General features: G+C 34.4%; 6 protein-coding genes across 6 annotated transcripts; 3 read left to right on the top strand and 3 right to left on the bottom strand.

The window, feature by feature from the left end:
* The first annotated feature begins 622 nt into the window (after nucleotides 1-622).
* On the top strand, nucleotides 623-14,040 carry P5CS (Delta[1]-pyrroline-5-carboxylate synthase). Its single transcript, XM_029300821.2, has 6 exons — nucleotides 623-1,281; nucleotides 5,374-5,722; nucleotides 8,232-8,879; nucleotides 9,824-10,641; nucleotides 11,226-11,516; nucleotides 11,746-14,040. Exons 1-6 carry the CDS (start codon nucleotides 1,183-1,185, stop codon nucleotides 11,911-11,913), a joined length of 2,373 nt encoding a protein of 790 aa, XP_029156654.1. The 5' UTR covers nucleotides 623-1,182; the 3' UTR covers nucleotides 11,914-14,040.
* Nucleotides 12,908-15,394, bottom strand: U4-U6-60K (U4-U6 small nuclear riboprotein factor 60K). The gene is made up of 4 exons (XM_029300589.2): nucleotides 14,452-15,394; nucleotides 13,969-14,346; nucleotides 13,672-13,885; nucleotides 12,908-13,583 (listed from the first exon to the last, which is right to left on the bottom strand). Exons 1-4 carry the CDS (start codon nucleotides 14,984-14,986, stop codon nucleotides 13,130-13,132), a joined length of 1,581 nt encoding a protein of 526 aa, XP_029156422.1. The 5' UTR covers nucleotides 14,987-15,394; the 3' UTR covers nucleotides 12,908-13,129.
* Nucleotides 15,395-16,109: 715 nt separating this feature from the next.
* Nucleotides 16,110-16,602, bottom strand: LOC114929287 (histone H2B). The gene has a single exon (XM_029300781.2). The coding sequence runs from the start codon at nucleotides 16,534-16,536 to the stop codon at nucleotides 16,165-16,167; it is 372 nt and encodes a 123-aa protein (XP_029156614.1). The 5' UTR covers nucleotides 16,537-16,602; the 3' UTR covers nucleotides 16,110-16,164.
* A 1,042-nt stretch (nucleotides 16,603-17,644) lies between these two features.
* Nucleotides 17,645-18,053, top strand: LOC114929194 (histone H4). Its single transcript, XM_029300638.2, has one exon. It carries the CDS (start codon nucleotides 17,713-17,715, stop codon nucleotides 18,022-18,024), a length of 312 nt encoding a protein of 103 aa, XP_029156471.1. The 5' UTR covers nucleotides 17,645-17,712; the 3' UTR covers nucleotides 18,025-18,053.
* Nucleotides 18,054-19,498: 1,445 nt separating this feature from the next.
* On the bottom strand, nucleotides 19,499-20,069 carry LOC114929327 (histone H3). Its single transcript, XM_029300858.1, has one exon. The coding sequence runs from the start codon at nucleotides 20,030-20,032 to the stop codon at nucleotides 19,622-19,624; it is 411 nt and encodes a 136-aa protein (XP_029156691.1). The 5' UTR covers nucleotides 20,033-20,069; the 3' UTR covers nucleotides 19,499-19,621.
* A 3,171-nt stretch (nucleotides 20,070-23,240) lies between these two features.
* Nucleotides 23,241-24,042, top strand: LOC114929233 (histone H1.0-B). Its single transcript, XM_029300711.2, has one exon. It carries the CDS (start codon nucleotides 23,314-23,316, stop codon nucleotides 23,983-23,985), a length of 672 nt encoding a protein of 223 aa, XP_029156544.1. The 5' UTR covers nucleotides 23,241-23,313; the 3' UTR covers nucleotides 23,986-24,042.
* Nucleotides 24,043-26,221: the final 2,179 nt, after the last annotated feature.

Here is a 26,221-nt window from a genome sequence, read left to right as displayed (position 1 = left end):
TTATTTCACAAATAATATACGTAATATATACAATCTATCACGTTATGCATGATGTAATAACACGCGGTCGGTTATGAATCCCGATAAGAGCGTTGGAAAACACGAATAGGAGGCTCAACGTTTCTCTCTCTCTCTCTCTCTTTCGTGATACACGTATTTTAAGCGCGATAAATCTTTCAGTATCTTGATTTAAATCGCTTTGGATTCCCCGCGCGACGATTAGCGATACTCCATTAATTTCGCATTTTATACCGAAAAAAAAAAAAAAAAACATACCGCCTACAGCGATTTACATTTTCATCGTACATAACACACGTACGATGTAAATATCGCCTTGTCCCGCGTTATTTAATTATTGAATATCGACTCGCTTACGTCACGATGTAACTTGGGAAAAAATATGGCTGTACATTATCAGCCGCGTTGTTTATTCGATTTGCAATTTTCCGAGTCAAAGTTCGCCGAACCGAAAGCGTCACTCGAAGGCGATTTTCTTTATGCGTGCAGACTCGTGCACGAACTTTACGTACCCTTGAAGATTGCAAACCGGGAAACGTCCGGCTGGAATATGAGATCAGGCGACGTCACTTGACTGCGTCAAGTGACTTGATCTCCGATGGAACATATTTCTCCCTCTGGTCTTCTCCCGGCATGCGCCTCTTCATCGCTTCGTTTACTTGACGTCTCTAATCTAACCACGATAACGACGTCTTTCGAAGTGATTTTATGTAGAAAACAGCAGTAGCGTGTCGTTGACCACCGCTTACGGCCGCTCTGTCTCGGTGACAAGGTACCGAGATCGATCTCATTCTCTCGTCTGTCATCCCCGTGATTGATTTCTTTTTTTTTTTCTCTTTTTTTGGTTTAATCAGAAGATCCGCCCGGTTCAATCGCACTACTCGACATTGTGATCAATATTTTCCTCCCCAATTGGCAGTGACGGATCTAATCTGATTTCCGCGTGTATACCTCGTGACAAATAAACATTCCTTCCTTATTAGTGTGTGACTTGTTGAGGATCAACGTCTTTCGAGATAATCGAGAGTCGCAAATAGTATTCGATGAGCGTTCTCGAATAAGCGCGATATCGGGCGCCAGTGACGGGGATCTTCCGGCAGCTGATCAATTTGACGGACAGCCGATTAATCGTGCTCCTTGCAGAAGATACCGGAGACCAGGGCCATGTACTCGATCCTGTTATTAGCGAGATCCGCCCGACACGGGAATTTGCCACGGAGATTGGCCTCGTCATTCGCGAGGCTGCGTTTGTCCCAGCTAACAGTACGTACGGAGTATTATATAGGTGTGATTCTGTACTTATGTGTATTGTCGTACTTATATACAGGGTGTCTGACATCAAGTGTCGCGTTATTTGAAGGCGATTTTTCTTCGGTAAAAATGTTCCAATTTTTGCCATCATGTATTTTTATAACTAAACCTTAAATTAAAATTTTGTTCAAGTAAACTCTACTTGAAATTCATTGCAGAATGTGGTTTTGTTAATATTTTTTATTTCCACGAGACTTAGTTTGCGAAAAACTCTTGATTTTCAATCGCTTATAACTCGAGAATTATTATTGATGCCTCAATATTTTTGCTGAGGAACAATTGTCTCCAAATAACAAATTCCACTTGTATATTTTCGGTGTGACTTTATGTTAGACACTCTGTATATATCATCGAAGCTGTATATATTATCCGAGATAACGTTGTAGGAAAATACGCGTAGGAGCATAAATACGGGAAACTGTAATAATTTTACATGAAATACGCACAGAGACGTTAGTTTACAAACTTCCTTAGATCGATCATTAAAGTTTGCCGATTACCACCCGAGTCATCTTTCTAAACTGCTAAATATGATATACATATACAAGGTGTTTCTAAAACTACGTCAGTGATTTTAAGGACCCACTCTAGGGGTCAAAATAAGAAAAGGTTTCTAGAAACATGGGTCCAAAAATTCACTATTAATTATTACGCTGTGCAAAATTTCAACGATTTATAAAAAAGTCTTCGAGAGCTGTAATACATTTTTTTATTTTTTCTCCCAACTTTAGAGGGCTATAATTCGAAGGAAAAGTATTTTTGGATTCATGTTTATAGGAACTTTTTTTTTAATTAATAATTCGACCCTTAAATTATTTTACATAATTTTAGAAACACCCTGTATATGCGACAGACAATTATCTGCTGACAAAACTTCATATATTTAATGGTTCACGCATTTGTTATCGGAAAACGCGTATGCAAAGCTTCACACTTTCTCGAAAAATAAATGATTCATAGTATGTACGTATGATTTATATACAAATAATTTAATCAAAAAAATACATCGTATCTCAACAGAGGTATCGATACGTAATGCAAACGTATGATAATGGTACAAGCAATGCACCTCGACGATATAACTAAAAGTATTCAGTAAATATTGATATACAGTCATTAAAATTAGATATAGATATAGATATAGAATTAGATATAGATTATTTACTGCTATGAAATATACATATTGTCGAATAGAAATTACGATTGAATGTAAAAAATAAAAGCAAAAAGAGAGAAAGAGGAAGGAAAAATATAAAATAAAAATTTAATGACAAAATATATTTATTTGAAGTATTAAAATTATTAATTATATACATGTCGTATCACATCTTGTTCATAATTCATTTATAATGCATACTAGTAATATTTCACACAAAATTAAATACGGGATATCGATTACAAAAACTTTCTTTTTTTAGAAAAGAAATTAAATAACAGAGTAAATAATATTTAATCGCCAGTAGAGAATTCAAAATTGAGGTTGGTATTTTCTTTGACCAAAAACCGGCATATAATTTAAATGTTCCTTTATTAATTAAAACACAACGTTTCGACCATTAAATTTGTTGGTCCTTACCAAGTGTTTTTAATAATAAGTCATTTGCTTGTCTGAAACAGAGCCTCATTTTATTAGGTGAAATAGGTTTAAAACATGTCACAAGGACACACAGTCAAGTAATGATACTCATGTTGTGATAATGATCTTTGTGACATGTTTTAAACTACTAATAAAATGAGGCTCTGTTTCAGACAAGCAAATGACTTATTATTAAAAACACTTGGTAAGGACCAACAAATTTAATGGTCGAAACGTTGTGTTTTAATTAATATTCAAATTATATGCCGATTTTTGGTCGAAAAAATATCAACCTCAATTTTGAAATTAAATAATATATTTAATATAAAAAATTGATGATAATAATAAAAATGAATTAAAGCCATGATTTCTCTTTTTTCGATTGAAAATGTGCTAGAGAGAAAAATTATTTTATAATTAATAGACATATAAACTCAATGAATAAATTAATTTTAATTAAATTTTTCTTAAATAAAGACAATAATAAGATTTTCAAATTTATTTGACGTATTGCTTAGACTTGATAAAACGTATATTATCTCTTTCGATGCATTATATATAGCACGCAATTTTTCTCTTTTATTGTAGCTGCGATAAAAATATTTTTCTGACCACAGTGTGATACGATTACAGAACTATGTGAGAACTTTTGCAAAAGTTTGTTTGTGTGCACACCAATTTCCGTAAATGGAATTGTGCATTGGTAAATGCACGTGTGGAAAATTGCACTCTCGAGCTTTGTACAGTCAGGAACTAATAAATAAAAATAGAACATATTTCTCTCTCTCTCTCTCTCTCTCTCTCTCTCTCTCTCTCTCTCTCTTGCTCTCGGTACAAAGATAAGGGGGTTACGATATGATTTACAACGCGCAATCAGTAATCACGTAATGGAACATCCCTGCTAAACGATTGCGAAAACCGAGTAATATAAAATTGTGTTTGTTGCGAGAAGATGTTCTGTCTGCGGACGTGAAAAATACATGAACGATCCCGGATGTCATTTTTCTCTTGTCCATACATATGCACACTTATCGAAAGTTATTTCGCGTAATCAACGCAATATTCGCGAATGACGAGAAAATAAATGATATGGACGGCAGACAAGTCATGGATCGATAGATATTTCTGATACGAACATTATCATTCGCTAATATTGGATAAATTTATTAGAATAACTTATTAATATAAAATTACTTTGCAAAATCAATATAAGAGAGGGATATGAAAAGAAATACAGGGTGTCCGGTAACTAACGGACCAATGATTAAGGGCGGATTCTCTGGCCACTTTGGAGACGGTTTTTCCTTAGCAAAAATGTTGAGAAGTCAATAATTTTCGAGTTATAAGCAATTGAAAAAAATAGGTTTTTTGAAAACTAAACGTTTTGGAGTTAAAAGTCTAACATAATTACATTCTTCAGTTAATTTCAGGTAGAGTTTATTATAATAAAATTTTAATTTGAGGCTTAGTTATAAAGATACATAATGACAAATATTGGAAAGTTGTAAAAAATGATGACTTTTTTCGACATTTTCGCTGAGGAAAAATTGTTTCCAAATTGACCAAAGAATCCATTTGTAATCGTTGGTCCGTTAGTTACCGGACACCCAGTATATGTCGATATATATATTTTAATTAAATTAAATCGTAAAAATTTTTGGATGATATTCGATAAATCAAATATATAATCTGTCCTTTAGAGAGACACACCTTTCCGATAAGCTTCAACATTTAATTAGTTCTTGATTTAATCAATTTGTGCTTATAAATTATTGTAAAGGGTATAGATAAAGCTTTCTCAATATAAAATTTATTTTACATCTATACTGCATCTGCAAACGTTTTTTATCAGTTAATTATAAACATCGTAAAATACAAAGATAAGACAAAGATGATAATTTTACGTTTAAATGACAGTTGGAAAAAATAAAATATTCCTATACATCATTTATCTCGATCAATATAAAATGATTGGAAAGGAAAGGCCGATTAGCTCATAAAGAAGCAATGCAATTTTTAATATTTTCTTACAGAGCAATTCAGAATTCTGTTACAAATTTATGGTATACATAAATATATTAAAATAAATATAATCTATCTTTATAAATATGAGAGAAGAGCAGAGACAGCTCCGCTTTTCCCTTCTCCTCTCTCCAGTACTGATATTAAATTCTACTAGCGTCTCCGTGCACCGTTATAACTTCATAACTTCTTGCAAAGATTCAGAAACTCTGCTTCAGTAATGCCAGACCCCTTTGCTGCATGAATATTGAATATATATGGTAACATAATATGTTCGTTTAATAAATATTTGTCGGATATATTTTAATATACCAGATTCGTTATAAAATATGAACGCAATTCGTTCGAGGAGCTTCGGCTCTTCTTCTCTTCTAATGATTTCTCTTATTTTTCTTTTCTTTTTTTTTTTTTCGATGTTACCTCTGACTTTTGAACAACTTTTCAAGATGATTAAAGACACGTCGCAAAGGTGCGCGCGAAGAGAGCTGCAAACTTCGGAGAGACCACGTAGGCAGCAGACCTTTACGGAGCGCACCGAATTGCAGTACGCTCGTCGGTTGGTCATCAAACTCGGTAGCGCCGTTATAACTCGGGAAGACGAACACGGACTGGCCCTGGGACGTCTCGCGTCCATCGTCGAACAGGTAGCCGAGTGTCAGATCGACGGACGTGAATGCATCATGGTGACCAGCGGTGCGGTCGCCTTTGGCAAGCAGAAGCTTACTCAGGAGCTGTTAATGTCTATGTCGATGAGAGAAACCCTGAGCCCCACGGATCACACACGGGAACACGCAGGTACAGCTTCTCCTCTCAGCTCATTCTCGAGATGTTATTTACATTAATCGATACCTTGATTCCCCTGTGAAATTTAATGAGAGGTAATTACTCCCTCTTGCCATCTAAACATGTTACTGGTAAATATATATGTACAGGATTTATCGAAAAATGAGCGACGAATCTTAGGAGATGATTCTTTCGAAAATTAACGGGGGTTTCTTATATAAACATATACTCTTATATCTCTCCCTGAAAAGTTACATTTTTCTATATTTTATTAGTGGATAATATAAAATATCCACCAGGTTTTATTTTTTTAATCTGTTTGAAATTTGAGAGAAAGAAATAACTTAATGTTTACCTGCTTCTTTAGAAACGTGTACCTTCTCAAAGAGGAATATATAAGAGTATGTATTTACAATATATAAGAAATCCCCCTTTTCTCGACAGAGAATCATCTAAAATTTTTTGCACTTATTTAGATACACTCTGTATGTTATAAGTATATAATATGTATTATTTTTAATTATAATATATATTATATATAACATATATGTACAATAATTATTACATTTTTTTTTTAATTTTATATCATACTATATTCTTTTTAATAATGAGAACTATAATTATTTAGGATCGCTTGATGTCGAGATTTTAGTTTTTTCTGCGTCTTTTTTTTTTTTAATCTTATCGACAGTTTGATATGATTTTAAATCGTAATCGCGTAAACGTGCAATCTATCTAGACACTATACAGTTTCCCATGCTCAAAGGCTATATTAATCACAAGACCCTAAATTCAACTTGACCTATTTCGTAAGTAATGAACACTCCTTAGCTGCTTCACTCTTCCTTAAAGGAACGTCAGTGTTAAGCTCGGTATTTGGCGCTGTATATATTTCCGCGCCAATTTCACACACTCTTGTACGTCTCTGTCAAATACGATATCAAGAATGCGACGCGCATTTGATAGAGAGGCACGTTTTAATTAATACCTATATGCGCCGGTGGAAGGTAAGAGATGAACTTCGTATGTAAATATTGAACGCGACTGAACCACGATTAACATAATTGAAGCCGGAATATGATAATCTTGTAGCGGAACGCAATTTGCGTTAATCCTCTTTGAGAGATTTCCGGTCGAATAACGTTTCTGAACAGCGTTCTCATAATTCTAATTAAGACTCGATACGGATCGCGGATGTATAAAGAAATTCTGCGCCATGCATTTTTAAAAATACAGTAATTATCGATGTAATCTTCACTGTAGGTTTAAATCGATGGTATATTTTATACATATAATAGTAACATGTAGGTAGTTAAAATTATATATATATATATATTTAATATACATATATATTTAACTACCTACATATTACTATTAATATGGTTTGCCTGAAATAGAAACAGCCATTTTTTATATTTTACGATATATAATGTTGTTATTATGAAACAGCTTTCTCAAAGAGAAGTCTCATTAATGTAATGACCATAACATATATAATAACAAAGATTATTTAATATTACGTATACGTGATGCATTAGTTTTAATGCAAACGTTGAAAAGGATTAATATTAGTTAATATTATTTACTCATAAAAATAATAAATATTTAAAATACTTAAAAAAAGAAAAAAGATGTGTTTCTAATAAAATTTTGTTGTTGACAAGATGTATAGAAAATAAATTATTTGTATGTAAAAACGAAGATTTTCTATGAAAATACATTTAAATGAATCGACTTTATAGAGACAGTATATAATTTGTTCAGTTTTAACAAATTTTTTTCTTTATTAATATATGATGCAATAAAAATTCTTTTATTGCAATCAAGATTCCTATTCTTTACTAAATGATTAATTAATTTAATACGGTATTCATTTTTTTTATCAAAAAAAGAACAAAGCATTCTCAGACTGCATATTTTTATTTTAATATTTTTTCAGTTATTAATTAATTAATTATAATTACTTTTAAAAAATTACATAGGTGTGTGCTGTTTGAAATATATAGTCTTGAGCGAAAATAAGAAGCGCCATCGATAAAACATCAAATCAATAAAGAAACAATCTTTTTCTTGGAAGTAAAAAAAGGTCTCAATCTTATGTGACATAATCGATTGGTCCATAAATTTAACTTTGCAAAAGTTAAAAGTACCCAAAGCGGGTAAAGTGTGAACGTTCCGATAGTAACTCCGAATACCCGTTCAGGCAACCTGCCAAGTCGACAATGTCCGGGCTGTACATATGGATTGAGCCAACAATTACCCGGCGACGAATTCCTGCGGGATTCTATTTGTCCGAGAAATCATGTCGAGTATAGATCTTCCGATCAATACGTCCGCAAACAATTCTCTTCAATCTACCTTATTCAATTATCTGTCGTTTGCTACTCCCTCGACGTAGCGTCTCCCGGAAGGGTCTTTAAGCATATTCCAAGATTCTTCACGCGCCGCGAATTGTGGCTATTCTTTTTCCCCGATGTCCTTCTCTTCACAAGTAAAAAAAAACTTTGATCCCGCATTTAAGGAACCATGCTGGAACCCAGAGCAGCCGCTGCGGTGGGTCAATCAGGTCTCATGTCCCTTTACGACGCGATGTTCGCGCAGTACGGAGTCAAGATCGCCCAGGTGCTGGTGACCAAGCCCGACTTTTACAACGAGGAGACGCGCAAGAACCTCTTCAGCACATTGAGCGAGCTGATCAGTCTGAACATCGTGCCGATCATCAACACGAACGACGCGGTGTCACCGCCGCCGCATGTTGACGAGGAGGTTGCCGGTGGTAGCGGTAGACGAGGCATATCCATCAAGGACAACGATTCCCTGGCGGCAATGCTGGCGGCCGAGGTCCAAGCGGATCTGCTGGTCCTCATGAGCGACGTCGACGGGATCTACAATCTGCCTCCTTGGCAGGACGGCGCGAAGATGTTGCACACCTTCAGCTCTGATCACAGGGGTACCATCAAGTTCGGCCAGAAGTCGAAGGTGGGCACCGGTGGCATGGACTCCAAGGTCAACGCGGCCCTCTGGGCGATGGATCGCGGAGTCGCGGTGGTCATCTGCAACGGTACCCAGGAGAAAGCCATCAAGAGCATCATGTCCGGCAGGAAAATCGGAACATTTTTCACGCAGGCTACCGGCTCGTCCACCCCGGTCGAGGTGATCGCCGAAAATGGTAACGTTTCTATTTCTAAATCTTAAAATTGAGATCTCGACTTACTGTACCACACATTAATGGGAGATTCTTGAGGCGATTTGGAGACGATTTTTCTTCAGCGAAAATGTCCAGGCATCCATAATTTCCTAGTTATAAGAGATTGAAAATAAGGGTTTTTTCGCAAACTAAGCTATGTGGAAATAAAATATTAACAAAATCACATTCTTTTATTAATTTCATGTAGAGTTTACTTTAATAGAATTTTAATTTAAGGCTAAGTTACAAAGGTATATGATTTTAAAAATTGGGAACATTAAAAAATTGATGACTTTTCTCGACATTTTCGCTGAGGAAAAATCATCTCCAAATAATCTTATGAGTCTCCCATAAACGAATGATACAGTAAGGATGGGACATCCTGTATAATACGAATACATAGAACAATTTCCGTGATTGCAAAGTTTTTTCGGTGTGTTACGCGTAGTCTGTTTTCCCTGATATCGAAATCTCTCTGCGTTATGTAATTTATGTTTATTAGTTTTACTAGTTGAAATTAAAACGTACTTTTATCTCTCTGTAATGATTTATCACCGTTAATTCACGGTAAGCTATTGAAATACAATGCTGGACTACATTCATATATATAATTCCGGAATAAATGTAGCTGCTAAACGCCGAATGCACATTTTGCAAATCCTCTTTCGGCACTGAAAAGTTTTATTTGCCCGTTTACGTTTATTCCAACATGTAACAAAAAACCATTATGAAATTTACACAAAAAACAAAATCACCGTAAGTGAATGCAAATAAAAATAAATATTTGAACAAACTGTAACACGAGGATAAATCTACTTCGGAATCCCAGTTCGTCAAGCCACGATTTATTTTCTCTCTCTCTCTCTCTCTATCGTTTTTAGCAGGTGGAAAGTTCTATTCACAAACTCGCAAATAAAAAATTGCAGCTCGCGTCGGCAGTAGAGTGTTGCAGGCGTTACAACCCGAGGAACGTGCCGAGTGTATCAGAACCCTGGCGGACTTGTTGGAATCGAGACAGTCCGACATCCTCTCGGCGAACGCGCTGGATCTGGAAGAAGCGAGCAAGAAGAACCTGGCCAAGGCCCTTCTCTCGCGTCTGTCCCTAACGTCGGCGAAGCTGAAATCCTTAAGTTCCGGTCTGAATCAGATCGCGACAGATTCGTTGAACAACGTGGGTCGTGTGCTACGTAGGACGAAACTGGCGGAGGGTCTGGAATTACAGCAGATCACTGTACCCATCGGCGTGCTGCTGGTGATCTTCGAGTCCAGGCCGGATAGTTTACCCCAAGTAGCCGCTCTAGCCATGTCCAGCGCCAACGGACTCCTCCTAAAAGGCGGCAAGGAAGCAGCTCATAGCAACAAGTACCTGATGACGCTCGTGAAGGAGGCGCTCGCGAAATTCGGCGCCTCCAACGCTATTTCACTCGTGTCCACGAGAGAGGACGTGGGAGATCTTCTCTCGATGGAGAAGCACATTGATCTCATTATACCTCGCGGTAGCTCGGATCTGGTCCGCACGATTCAGGATCAATCGAAGCACATACCTGTGCTAGGACACGCCGAGGGTGTCTGTCATGTTTACGTTGACAAGGACGCGGATCTGGCGAAAGCTCTGAAGATCATCAAGGACTCTAAGTGCGATTATCCGGCAGCGTGTAATGCGATGGAGACCTTGCTGATACATGAGAACCTTATGGGCAGCAACTTTTTCAACGACGTATGCAGCATGTTGCACAGAGAAGAAGTGAGTTAGTTTTATATATATTTTTTATTTGAAGATAAATTTGAAAGAGGAAAAAAATGGTAAATATAATATATTACATTTTGGAACATTTAGTTTCTAGCTCTTAGCTTTTAGCTTCTTTTAAAAGATAAGCAAAAAGATCTGCCGGTAGTAAACTCCGCAATCTAAAGGAGATTAAGAACTGAGGATAATATTTTTTATTTCTTCCCTAATGTTTCCGTGTCGCGTTGCCTGCAACTTCGTAAGCAAAACTTTCGTCGCAAGACTTTCGCTGGGATATCGTAAAAAGTCGAAAGTTTATACTCAAGTTACGTCGAAATATATAAATTGACTTCTTCACGACACGAAATAGAAAAGATTTTTTTTTTTTTATTTACGTCCGTTCTGTAAAATACGAGTAGAAGAAAATTTTTTAAATTTCCATGATTTCATAAAATATGAGTTCTATCAATTTTATTAATTCTAAATCTAGTATTTGTTCTCACGCGAATTATTATTTGCTCTTTCAATCAATACTCTTTTCTCGTCGTGACGATCAAAACTCCACGTCGTTTTACGGGCTTCCACACAAATACACCTTTCAGGTGAAAATCAATTCCGGCCCGAAGATAAGAGAGCTATTGACTTTCGGTCCACCACCCGCCAAAAGCATGCGAACCGAATACAGCGCACTCGAATGCACCATAGAGGTGGTCTCCGACGTCGACGACGCTATCAACCACATTCATAAATACGGCAGCAATCATACCGATGTCATTGTAACCGAAAACACCCACACAGCAACGCACTTCCAGAGGGAAGTGGACAGTGCATGTGTTTTCCACAATGCTAGTACCAGGTTTGCGGACGGCTACAGATTCGGTCTCGGAGCAGAGGTGAGATATTAATAATTATGGAAATTTTCATTTAAAAAAATTATTATATCAATAAATAAAAAATTCGAATCACATTATTTATCATGAGATTTATAGATACATAGTATGTGAATCGTACAATTTTTCTGTATGTTCTTACAAAATAAAAAAATATATATATCTTTTGTTCGTATATACGAATATTACAAATTATGTGATATAATTTTCACTTTTTCATATTTTTTAAAAGGTCGGTATTTCGACGGCACGTATTCATGCACGTGGTCCAGTTGGGGTGGACGGGCTATTAACAACGAAATGGATTTTGAAAGGGGATGGACACGCGGCCGCGGATTTTGCTGAAGGAGGGAGTGGAACCTGGCTTCATCAATCTTTACCACTTACCGAATCGACGTGACTCGATCACTTCGTTATCTCGAGGTTATTAGATAATGGAAAAATAATAAACTTTTTTAAGATTCTTTGATCTCTCACTGTAGCCTTATTGAATTGTGAAGTGATGAGACATTATATGAATTTGCGAAAAATGCCAACATAAATTCTTTTTTTATTTTACGCCGTTTAGATAGATGTGGATAAAAATACTAACAATTTTTTTTCGATCAACAAATACTTATAAAATTTAAATAATCAATTTTTTCGCTGGAAGTACAAGTTGACTAATTTTACTTGATTCATATACTCTATTGACAACGAAAATATAACGCAATAGGAATATTTAATTATATCATTTAGAGTATAAATATATATAATTGTTTTTTTTTTAATATATTATAAACCTCAGACTCTTTCTCTCTTTCTGATATCAATAAATTGGCATTGCAAATTATTATATATTTTATAGTAAAGAATATATTATACTTTATTTTCATAAATAAACATATTTTATTCTCTGTATATAATATTAAATGATACTTTTGAAAACAATTTGAAAATGCAGAAAAGATGAATCACATTTTCCAAAACAAATACGTTATTCTGTCAGTACAACAGTCCAAGATCTACAACGAAAGTTTTAAAGGATGCTGTTCCAGAATTTCATTGAAAGTTTGTTAATAAGAGTAAGAGTAGCACGCGAAGTCTTCCTCTTTCGGATCTAATTTTGAAATGCACTCGACAAACCTCAGCACTAGAGCTCGGATTCTGTAGTTAACGCGTTCGTGACTCTTTGTCGAGGACGGTATAAACGTCGGTGCGCCTATTGAACGGGCAGCTGCCCCAGTTATAAATAACGTCAAAAGTTTATACGCGATTATAAGACCTATTTCACGGAAGACATATTTTTGAAATGCGCAGTATGAGCGTTTAACAACTTTTGCATATTTCCGATTACAATTTTATAGTTGCAGATTTAAAAATTAAAATTGTGTTTCTCCAATATAAGCAACATCTTGTCAGAGAAATTAATTTTTATTAAGACTGTTATATACAAAACTATATAATTTTTTTAATGCACAGTGAATTCCATAATTACTATAATTAAATGACTGATAAATGTAATTTTGTTTTTTATAAAAGTGCTCCGTTACATTATATAAATAAAAAACGCAGAAGATAGATTTTTATAATATATACTTGATAATAATCTTAGAAGGAATATTCTTTCAGTCGATTTATTCTGGAGCCCACAATTTAAAAGTTCTATCGTATGAACTGGTCACGATAAATTTGTGATCGGGAGACACATCGACGGACATGACTTTTCCGTCGTGACCTGGTAACACTTTGAGCGGCTGCCATGTTTTATTGGACCAAATTTTGGCTGTATTGTCATAAGATGCGGTAACTAAATATTGTCCTTCTGTTCTCTGGTATTTCACGTCTGACAGCAAATTGGTATGCGCCGGTATCGTGTATATACAGGTCCTCTTTCGCAAATCCCATATTTTACAAGTATTATCCTCGCTCGCCGTCGCTATATGGAAACCATTCGACGAAAAATCGACGCCGAAGATGGATGTTAGATGACCCTCCATAAACATAATGCATCTACCAGTGCGCAAGTCCCATACTCTGCCGAAAGAATCGTGACTGCCTGTAGCGCAAACGCTTCCGTCACATTGAAAGCTGAGTAAGCATAAAATTATATAATAAAGATCGGCTGACATATGCAATAAAAATCAATTATGACAATCATATATAAGAGGAGACATACCTAATACAATGTACAGCTCTAGAGTGACCTTCTTGATGAAGTACCTCTACTTGCTGTTCTAAATCCCACAGTCGCCAAGATGCATCGTAGCAACAGGTGCCAAGAAATCGTCCAGACGGATGAAAAGCTATCTTGGAAACCCTATGAGGTTCGTGTCCTTCTACTTCCGCAAGTGGTTCTTCGCCATTGCCGCCACTCCACAGTTTCACAGTACCTAATAGCAATATTTATGTGAATAAATTCTTTCTTATCATATAAATCTTTTGCACGTAACTTATGACAATAAAATATACGAACCATCCGATGCACAAGATGCCAGCACACAAGTCTGTCCTGCATTATCACCTATCACATCTTCGGTTATCGTAGCTTTGGGATGAAAAACAATACAGCCAACATTACAAGTATGTCCTTTTAAAGTGCGCAACAAAGTACAGTCAGGTACAGACCATAACTTGCACAAGCCTGACCATGATGCCGTAGCAAGAATCTTTGAGTTAGGACTGAACTGACAGAAGGAAATCGGCCTCGTGTCCCCGATTTGAGAGCAATAAATACTTAATGCCTGCAGCTTCTTCAAAAGTTCTTGTCTTTTCGCTGTACGAGTTGCAGTTGGTAATTCTAGATCTTGTCTCGCCTCGTTTAATCGTGCCTTTGCTCTGGGCAATGAATACGCTGTAAAGATATACAAATTGTATAATGCTTGCAATAACACAAATAATAAAAATGTATTAATATATCTTTATTTTTTTTATTAGCTAGAATCAAATCAGGACTCACATGCTATCCATGATCGTGCAATTCGCAAAGATTCTGGGCCCTCGTGATACCAAGTTGTCTCTGTATCCTTTTCAATTGTATGAATTGGTTTCTCTTCTTCTTCGTGCTTCTTTTTGATGGCATCCTCACCTACACTAGCTAACAATTCTCTCAATCTTGTTCTCCTGTCCGCAGGGCCTTCGCCAAAGAGACAAATTGGTTCACCCAATTGTCTCAAGTATTTCTTTACTTCGGAATCATCTGTGGAAACGTTGATCTGTCTAGCTTTTTTCCTACGTTCGAATTCTTCCAACAGTGCCTGGCGATCTTTTGACATTTCATCCTCGAGTTCCATATACTCATTTGAAATGTGCACATTGCCGGCCGAATTGGAAGCATTGGTGATATCATTCGCATTTGTAATATCCTTCTCTTCGTCTGTAGTTTCGACAGCAATTTGCAAAGCTGCGAGTCGTGCACGTTCAGCCTCCTCCAGCGAGCCATAATGAACAGTTTTCTGTTTCTTCACGTAAACCAGGTCCTCGTCGTCGGACATTTCGTGAGGTTAAGAATGTAACTTTTCACTATTATTAGTATTGTACAAATTGTTATTAAATAATAAATTGAAGGTTTTACAGATTTTTTATGGAACGATGAAGTATCACAAAAAAAAAATAATTAAATTGACAGAAAATATCGTTATCAAAGAAATAATCCGGACAGAAGCACATAAACCAAGCATAGAAACATAACCTGCGAGGTATGTATCTTGTTATCGATTATAACTTACGTTATACATATTACATCAAAAATTAATCACTTAAAACCATAACTATTTACAGTACTTTATATTATATACTTTGTATATAAAAATATTTCGCACTTCTTCGAGAAATACACACATGACAATATCGCTGTCATGCCCGGCTTATCCCGAATCGATTTATATCGAAAGCATATTTCGAGAGCATATTTTCACAATCAAAATTAATTTTTCTAAATAAAAATATTTTTCTTATTATCTTTTAATTTTACCTGTTTAAATAATGTACAAAAAAATCTATAAAAAAATAGGGCAGACATATATGTATATATGTTACATATATATGGTACATATATGTATATATGTCATATATATATATATATATATATATATATATATATATAAACTATATAAATTTATATCTATAATTATATGTAAACTATTTTTTCTGAGTGTTATTACAATAAATTGTATTAAAAGCAGAAAAACGTACATTTAATAATAAAAAATGATTTTATTAATTCTATTTTGCGGCTCTCATTATTTATGTTTACTACTTGAATTTATTTTACTCATTTTTATTTATTAGTAGAAGCCGTAAGAAAAATCCATTTTTATATATTTAATTTATAGATAAATATTGCTGATTAATGCAATGAACGTGCAATATAATACGCGTACTTACTCTCGATAAATCATCTTTTAAATTTTCAGTAGAGTTAAAATATCATGATTTAAACAGTAAATAAAATATTTTTAAAAAATTCCAAGTGTTAAAAAAAACGAAACATTAAAAACAATTGTATATTGTAATTGTATTATCTATTAGTGATATATATGTATAATTAAAAAATATGCTTTATATATTTTATATATATTAGTAAATTAAAAGGTAATGTTTATAATACGATACAAGAATATTCAACGTTATATTATTGTTGGCCCTGAAAAGGGCCGTTTTGGAAATTTGTTCACTTGGAACTGGTGTACTTGGTGACCGCTTTAGTTCCTTCACTAACAGCGTGTTTCGCCAATTCGCCGGGCAGAAGAAGCCTCACAGCAGTCTGGATCTCACGGGATGTAATCGTAGATCGTTTGTTGTAATGAGCCAGTCGCGAAGCTTCGGCTGCGATGCGCTCGAAGACATCATTGACAAAGCTGTTCATGATGCTCATAGCCTTGCTGGAGATTCCGGTGTCAGGATGGACTTGTTTCAACACCTTGTAGATGTAGATAGCATAGCTCTCCTTCCTCTTCCTTTTCTTCTTCTTGTCAGTCTTGCTGATGTTCTTCTGCGCCTTGCCGGCCTTCTTCACCGCTTTGCCGCTAGCTTTCGGTGGCATGCTTGAGCTCTCGTAGTTCTATGTCGAAGCGAGTTCAGAGACAGAATGATTCCGTGGATCACTTCCATGCGGGTTTATATAGCGACGAGCGGTACTATCAGCGCACCAATCACGTGCGAGCGGCGCTCGACGCCAGCTTTGCTGCAACGCCATTGGTCGATGCTCGCATCGCCAAGTAATACACGTGTTGTATCGCTATGAAATTAATTTTTTATTCAGTAAAATTGTAGAGAATATTATTTTAATCATATTTTTTTATTAATGCACTATAATAAAAATAACTACGCATTAGTGTACTATGTATCAGTGCATTATAATAAGTATTAAACAGTGGCTATAAAATTTTTGGGAGATTCTATGAGAAGAAATACTACTAGCGTCGCTATTATGTATACAATTTATGCAACGTTAATATAATTAAACTTATGCACATTTCTGTTTATACAATTTATCACACAATTTTGAGATATTTTAGGAATACTTAGATAAATATCAAACAATGGTTATATACAATTTTTTGGAGATATTTGATAATTTGCAAAGAACAGATAAAGAACACAGAATATAAAAATTGTTCTTGTATGATAAATTATATAAACAGATGTTGCATAAATTTAATTATATTAACGTTGCATTAATTGCATATAGAATAACACTACTAGTACTTGAGAAGTACTAGTATTATTATTCTATATGCAATAAATGTAACATTAATATAATTAAATTTATGCAACATCTGTTTATATTTTTATATAATTTATCATACAAGAACAAATTTCATATTCTATGTTCTTTATCTTTGTAAATTATCAAATAAATATAAAAATGCATATTTTTTATATTTAATAAATATTTTCCTCTTTTCCTCAAAATAAAAGATAAGCAATTTCTGATTAATAAATATGTAACTTGCATATATTTATTGATAATTTATTTTACATCGATTGGCTCAAATATCAATATCAAATTATTAAGAAAAATAATTCTTTGTCGTCTAGTGTAGAAATGCATACCATAGTAGAGAAGCGACAGGAGCGCTCTGATTGGTCAGCGTCGACGTGGTGGGGAGAAGCCGACTCGGCTAAGTATAAAAGGGAAGCGCGCCAGGTGCACATCGTCACTCGATCCGTTGTTGCGGTAGTGGATATTTGTCGATACTCTTAGTAGAAGCTCAAGATGACTGGTCGTGGTAAGGGAGGAAAGGGATTGGGAAAAGGAGGTGCGAAGCGTCATAGGAAGGTTCTTCGTGATAACATCCAGGGCATCACCAAGCCGGCTATTCGTCGTTTGGCACGACGTGGCGGTGTGAAGCGTATCTCCGGTCTGATCTACGAAGAGACTCGCGGTGTGTTGAAGGTGTTCCTTGAGAACGTGATCCGCGATGCTGTCACCTACACTGAACACGCCAAAAGGAAGACCGTGACTGCCATGGACGTTGTATACGCCCTGAAACGCCAAGGCAGAACTCTCTACGGTTTCGGCGGTTAAGAACGTGGATTTTCTGCGGATATCAATCGGCCCTTTTCAGGGCCACAAATAATTTAACGTTTGAGTCAATTTTTGGTCGCTATATAATATACTCATTAATACATAAATTATTAAAAAGAACAATTTTATAATTAATTATTTCAATATACATATATTTGTAATATTTAAATTCATTGCATGACTAGTAATAGAATTTGCAATATCCAAAGATAAGATATTTTTCTACAGTAAAATGTAGATTAGATTAGTATTTAAGGTCAATATGTGGTGAAATCATCTACACTTCCGAGTTGCACTTTTTGCACTTTATAAAGCCAAACATCTTTTTTATACTTGTTAGATGATAAAATTCGCAAAACTTTGCTAGATACTTTCTCTGAAATAGTTATCTTATTTTAATATTGTTATTAAAAGGATACTAACATTACACATAAAAATAATTTTAAGTTTACAAGTTTTATAATTAATAATCTATAAATTTATATATATACATGTAATAATATATAATACTTAAGATTGGTCTAATAGGTATAGTTAGTGCAAAGTCGAACGCATGTATGAAATATTCTGAATAGAATAATTAAATGATTTAAGAATTGCTCCGAAGATTTTCATAGGTTATGAAGGTTAGGAGTGAATGACACGAATAGAAGCAATCGGTAGTCAATTAATACGATGTATAAAATTATCATAGGCCCTGCGCACAATAGAGAAAATATTAGGAATAAGTATTAAATATTAGAAATAAGAATTATTTTAAAATAATAAAATCTCGAAAAAATTTTACAACTATACAAATTTGGCTATGAAAAATTAAGATCTAATTAAACAAGAGCCTGAATTTATAATTAACAATAAGTATATATCAGCTTTTTCAATTTTATTAATTTTAAACGATTCCTATTTTCAATATTTCATATTTATTATATTTTCTCATTGTGCGCAGAGCCTTTACACGTTCAAAGATGCAAAATAAATAGAATTGAACATGAGTATTTTTAATATGTATAATGAGAATTAATTTTTAAATCCGAATCTTTATAATCAAATTATGTCTTTATAATCTAACAACTACAAAATGTCTGTATGATAACTAATAGAATATTGACAACAAAAAATGTATATGCATGTAATAAAATATCAATCATATATAAAAAATCGGTTTCAAATAAAATTATATTGAACATTAAAAAAAACAGTCACACAAAAAATGGATTCCTATATTTACATAAAAACGTTAAGTATTTTAAGAAAAACGAACAGAGAAATATACTTTATATTCACGTATCATTTCTTTGTATTAAAATCGATTTTAAATAGAACTAAAGTACTTTAAAAAACAGCGAATATAAGCTTTAATTATATAAAAATTGTAAATTATCACTTTAATTTGTTTGATTCTTGTACTAATTTATAATTTCATAAAAAATACATATTTAATATAATTCTTAAAGAGCTTCATCTAGTAATGAAATAAGGTAGAAATAAGTAAAAATTTATTAAACACATGTTGAAAAATGTTAAAGCGAAACTGAGACACAAGTCCATCGACTAACTGATTGGTGGCCCTAAAAAGGGCCGGTGGTTTATAAACTCTTCAAGCACGCTCTCCACGAATACGACGCGCCAGTTGGATGTCTTTAGGCATAATGGTGACTCGCTTGGCGTGAATAGCGCACAGATTAGTGTCTTCGAAAAGACCAACGAGGTATGCCTCGCTAGCCTCCTGCAACGCCATAACAGCTGAACTCTGGAAACGCAGATCGGTCTTAAAGTCCTGCGCAATCTCACGAACGAGACGCTGGAACGGCAATTTACGGATCAAGAGTTCAGTGCTCTTCTGGTAGCGACGAATCTCACGAAGAGCCACAGTACCAGGCCTGTAACGATGAGGTTTTTTCACGCCACCAGTAGCAGGGGCGCTTTTACGCGCTGCCTTAGTCGCCAACTGTTTTCGTGGAGCCTTTCCTCCAGTCGATTTACGAGCAGTCTGCTTAGTACGTGCCATTGTGCGAACAGAAAACTACGAAACGGCCAGAACGACAGTCTGTAGAAAGTGGTGCCGTCCGCGTTGTGTCGCCTGCTTATATAGACCCAGCGCGCAGCCAACTCGACGGTGATTGGTTGCCGCTCCAGTGGTGGGGAGAAATTCTGCTCTCCGCGAGCTCCCTTATGTTAAGTACGTAGCGTGGTAGTATACGGCACTATACAGAATACAGGATACAGCAGGCACATACTATTACTATTGTCTTTTATCTTATCCTATATGTAAAAATGACAAGTTATAAAAATTAGATATTTATATTTTTATTTAATTATAAAGCCTATGAGAAAAATTGTACAAAAGTTTACTTCAAAAGTACACGTACAAAGTATATATAAAAAGGATATTATATTTAATTAATATAATATATATATGCATATATATATATATATATATATATATATATTTGTTTGCAAATTTTATATGCATATTAAAATGCTAATAAACAACATTTGATGCGCGAGATAATTAATTTCAATTAAATTCAAGATTACGTTTGAACATAGTTATTTGTATATAATATGCATGATTCAAGTTTGAAGAAATGTTTGAAAGATAAACGCGATAAAATTTAGTTTTACAATCGATATACTCTGAAATGTCTTCTCATTGATATGTCAATACTGGAGTTTGATTCACAACTTGTACATATTTAGTCATATAATGCTATATAAATTGGTTTTTTAAAGTTAAATATAATTGCATTATTCATACAACTTTATGTATATAAAAGCATTAAGATCTCAATATTAAAGACACGTGAATTATAAAAAATAAAAAATATCATATTTAATGTCAAATATTAAATATAAAGAATATCAGTATGCATCTGAAATTCTTTTTTAAAAATTGTAGAATAAAATATTTTTTTATCTAAGTTGAAGTCTATTAATAGATTATGCAACAAAATATTATATTTATACGCGCACATGAAAATATATCTTTATTATTGAGTCATATGTCAATATGCTTTAAATTATTTTAAAATATACTCAAGTTTTTTTTTTAGTTTATTAAAATTTTGTACATTTTGAAGTATGAAGCTTTTTTTAAAATCCTGAGATGTGCTGCACTTTCTGTTAAAATTGTTTAATTGTATTTATTTTCCATGAATTAATTAAATTAGAAAAAATTATAAATAAGAATAATTACGAAGAAAAATATCGATCAATATGTTATTATGTACTTAGACGAAGTAGTCAGAGTATAATTTTAGATGTGCATACTTTTCAAGAGATTATAAATAACTCGTATTATAAAAGTCGTTACTCTTTGTAGTTACATAGTATATTCCGAGAGGTGTTATTAAATGATCATATATGTATTATATATTCTTCAAGAGATTATAGAACTATTTTAGACACAAAGTTAACCTACAAAAAGAAAATCAATGAACTACGACTTTTAATGTTATTTGATTTTCGAAACTGTTATTTTTTTCTCGGTCAAATATATCTATATATGCGTGTTATATTTTTTTAAGTACAGAAAATATATACATATACGAAATATTAACTCATAAAGCTTTGAAAATATCTTGCATGTAACAATTACTTTTTTTACATATTTTTTGATTATACGAATAATGTAAACAAAATTATATATATATATATATTTTTATTCATTGATTTATATATTAAACGTTGAAAGCATAGATAAAATTGAAAAGTAGCACAGAAACCTCGTTATTTTCAAAATTAAATTAATTATTTGTCAGATAAAGAGAATGTATTATTTCAAACAAACAATGAACATGAGACATAACAAAGATAACATAATAAGATAAGATGGACTTAGGTGGCGTACTTTCTTTCAAAACAGTTTATTTAAGTTTTATGGTAAAAATGATTGAAATTATTCACATAAATAGATATAAATCTCAATTTAAGTGACTACGAATCTTGCGTTAACTTTAAAACAGAAGTAGCTTTTAAATGATAGTGTATGCATTAAATTATGCAAATTATGTACACTTAGAGATTAATTAATTTTTTACTATAAAATTAATAAAAATATATTTTCAAATATAGAAATATATCTTTAAAACACGATTTTGAAAATGTAAATTTAAGTAATGCCGCAGTGCAAAGAAACGTTTGACTAAGACTATAAATCAGCCCTTAAGATGTTCCGACGTAAATCTCGCATAAGGGATAACATGTTCTACTTTGAATTTTGACGACGGGTTTTTAAGAGTAAGAATCGTAAGTACATCATCGATCGATAGTTTCAAACAAAAAATATTCTTTTCAATAGAAATGATTAATCTTTTACGAAACCGACAATTTTTCAATTCGCGATTCGATCTTCACGTTCTCTCGGTCACGCAGATCGGAAATGAATTCTGGCATTAATTGCATTTCGGATTTAGTAATTTGAAGAAAATAATGACATTACGGTCGTTCGTGCTTTATCGAATGTAATTTTTTCTTAATATGATTGTTCATAGTGACTTCGTTATCATGTCTCGGACGGTTTATTATAAGAGGTACGTTTAACCGTACGAATGCAATCGACACCTTACAAGGGATCGTCTCGCGCATATAGAGTTTTTTTCGATGAAATTTCGTGATTATGCATATAATATCACAACCTAACGATATCCGCCCTCCTCCCGATCGATAATGACATTTTACACTATTCCGTAAAATTGTCTGCAAATGTACTTTGTAATCGGTATTTCACATTGTGATGCGCTAACGCTTGTATTCTGCCACCCACGAAAGTTGTAATATTCAGGGTGAATTTGGTATCTCGTCCGAAGTAAACACTTGCGATCAGTTAGGACAGCTATCACGACGTTTCGTGAACCGCATAAACGCGCGGTGCATCGATAATTGTATTGTTTATTAAGTTATTTTGCGAGTTGTGTCGAGTCCCTCGAATGAATCAGCCGCTCGCGCCGCACGGAACCGCGTAAAAATCAATGCGCATCGTCATAAGGAGCGACAAAACGCATATGAAACAAAACTAGCTACTCGCTTCTACGATTCCGCGTGCCGACCGCACGGCCTTTATTGTGCAAAATATTGTTTAAACAACGAACAATTACCGGGCGCTCTTTCATTCCCAGTGGAATGGCACTCGCAACATTGGGAGGGCCTCTCTCCATGGTCCGCGCTCACAATACAAGTAGTCGCGCGGCGAGCGCCTCGTGCAATAGCGTCATCTGTGAGCGTTCAGAACGAAAGTTTAGATTTGTACTCTTCGTCTGCAAACGTCGCACAACAATCTTCTATCTCGCCATGGAGGATAAGAACGCATCCGGTAACACCGCAGCTGTGGAGAATGCAGCCTCTACTCCGGCAGCGAAGAAAGCCGCCAAGTCGAAAGCTAAGGTCCAGCGTCCCAAGTCGACGCATCCGCCTACCGCGGAGATGGTCACGGCCGCCATCAAGGAGCTGAAAGATCGCAAGGGCTCGTCCGTGCTTGCCATCAAGAAGTACATCGTCTCGACCTACAAGGTCGACGGCGAGAAGTTCGCGCCCTTCATCAAGAGATACCTGAAGGCGGCGGTCACGTCCGGCGCGGTTGTGCAAACCAAGGGAAAAGGCGCGTCTGGCTCGTTCAAGCTCGCTACCGCCAAGCCCAGTCCTAAGGCCGGCAGCAAGGTCAAGCGCGTCGTCAAGGAACGCGCCTCCGCCAAGAAGACCCCTGAGAAGAAGGTGGTGAGGAAGGCGCCCGCCAAGAAGACCGAGGCGAAGAAGGCCGCCGAGAAGAAGCCGGCAACGCCAAAGAAGACCGCCAAAACAGCGGCGGCGAAGAAGGTGGAAGCTGCGGCGAAGCAGAGAGCCGCCGCTCAGACCAAGAATCTTTCCAAGACCAAGAAAGCTACGAAAGCCCCGGCTGCGAAGACTAAAACCCCGAAGCCTAAGACCACCAAGGCTGCAGCCACGAAGAAGGCAGCGAAGAAATAATTTTCTAATGTTGCTTCCTTCACTCCCGATACAAATTGGCCCTTTTCAGGGCCCCAATTTATCATACGTTGGGACACAAACCTCGCATTTCGCTCTAAAAAACGTATTACCTATTTTCAGCATTTTTCCTTTCTCCCGAAATTAAATTAAAAAGGAATTTAATTTAATTTAATGTTTCATTTTTCATTATTTTACAAAATATCGGGGAAGGTTTATTACGAAAATTAGTAATAATTTAAGTATATTAAATTAACTGGGATTTTTATGCAGATTAAAACAAATCAAGTCGATGTTTCATAATTTTACATTTTATCATAAATCAGCAGTTTTTTATTTTACTTTTCAATCTTAATTAAGTAGCTTTTGAAAAATCATAACTTTGTTTTAAATATGAATTAGGCGAGTAATGAGATTATATATTTTTTTCCTACGGTATTTTTTAAGTATTATTTAAAGCTTTTAATCATCGAAAATATATAAAATCTATTTGAGATATCTAGATATTCGAAGTAATAACGCATTCGAACTTGTTGATTATCTGATATCGCAGGCAATAACTACTGCGTAGCACTCACATAATGTCAAATTAACCATTAACTTATTTACACGAGGAGAGAGAAAGTGCTTTAAACATTTATTGCATTTTACGATCTTATACGTTACATACATATTCTTTGCTCTTCGTATTTTACTCTCTCTTTCATATCTTTATACTATATGCTTATATAAATATATTCATTAAATAGCTTTCAGCAAAACAACGCGATTTAATTGTTTCGATATAAATCGCGCATTTGAAAAATACTTGCAAATATTCGAATATCGATAGCATTTATTTTTCTGTATTCTGTAATTATCTTAAATTGTCTTTCGTGACAATTTGAAAAATATTTTCTTGAAATCCTATCATTGTGTTCAGCTAGACACGTGTGTGTAAGGTTATGAACAATGTTGAAATTAAGTAGGAATTAATATGCAGATGATTTTCTCTTAAACTGGTTCTCGTCATTCATCATATCAAATACACTTAAAAAGTAAATTGCACATGCAATATGCACCACCAAATGCAATAAATGGTGGATTTAACGAGCAGTTTTATACGACGACAAGAGTGAAAAAAGTAGCGATAATAAAAAGTAGAAGGTAATAAACAAAATATCATGCAATATGTAATCTTTTTCAAGAAGAGACTGAAATGACAAATAGCTTTTTAATTCTTTAAACTCATCTTTCAAAGCCTTCAAGGAATAAAATAAGATTTTTAACTTCAACTTTTTTTACAGGTCAGATTAAGATCACTGATAATCTGGAATAATGTGGAAAGGTTTGTACTCTTACAAAATTCGTGACAGCTTTTATTTTTTCCTATGGTGATTAGAGATCAAATTTATTCTGTCTTACATATCATACGTTCTCCAGATCTCGAAACATCGATACAAAAATTATTCAAACAACATTTAAGACTTGTAAAGAAAATTTAGGTTAGCTACCTCGAATGTTGAAATCTTGCTATAATTAATCATTTGTTGGTCCGTTTTTTTCTAAATTATTGATCTACAATGTAGATTGTGGGTGTAAAAAGAATTAAACCTAACCTCGGTTGTTACAATTAAATAATAATCCATCTTAATTGATATGTCGTGTTTTCTTCGTTTCGCGACAAGTTTAAGTTTTAGAGAATTTCGGAGTTATCAAGTGCGATATATCGCAGGTAACATAGATGATTAAATAATATCTCAATAAAATAAGCAATTTTTAGTATTTTTGATATTTAATTTCTGAATGCGCACATTCATGCACTTATACATATAGAGTGCCATATTATACATTAAATATTTTACCAGTATGTCGGTAAAATCGTTTCTTATTATAATCAGCTGATAAAAGAACGTCTAAGAGAGCGAGAGAGAGAAATGTAAAAAATGTTTAATGAAAAATTTAATTCGATTTATATTAGCCTGGAAAAGTATCAATAATGCCAGCATTATTACGGCTCAAATATGTTTGAATGATGAATTTATTTGGTGCAAGTGTTGGCAATGTTGCATCGTGACTATACCGACTTTTTTTACCATGTAATTTGCATATTTTCATATAGAGGGCACTGCATGGTCAAAGAGAATTTCATAGATCTCCATTGATAATGCAGATATTGCAGAAGCTGTTCATCACGCTCGTAATGGGGAGTAAGCTTATCATGATTAATGAATGAACGGATCAATGGGTTGACAAGAGA

The sequence above is a fragment of the Nylanderia fulva genome, unplaced genomic scaffold (assembly GCF_048542155.1).
Source record: "Nylanderia fulva isolate GAGA-0341 unplaced genomic scaffold, ASM4854215v1 Scaffold14, whole genome shotgun sequence".
NCBI lineage: Eukaryota > Metazoa > Arthropoda > Insecta > Hymenoptera > Formicidae > Nylanderia > Nylanderia fulva.
Note: the sequence above shows the minus strand (reverse complement) of the source record. Positions and strands in the feature narration are given on the sequence as shown.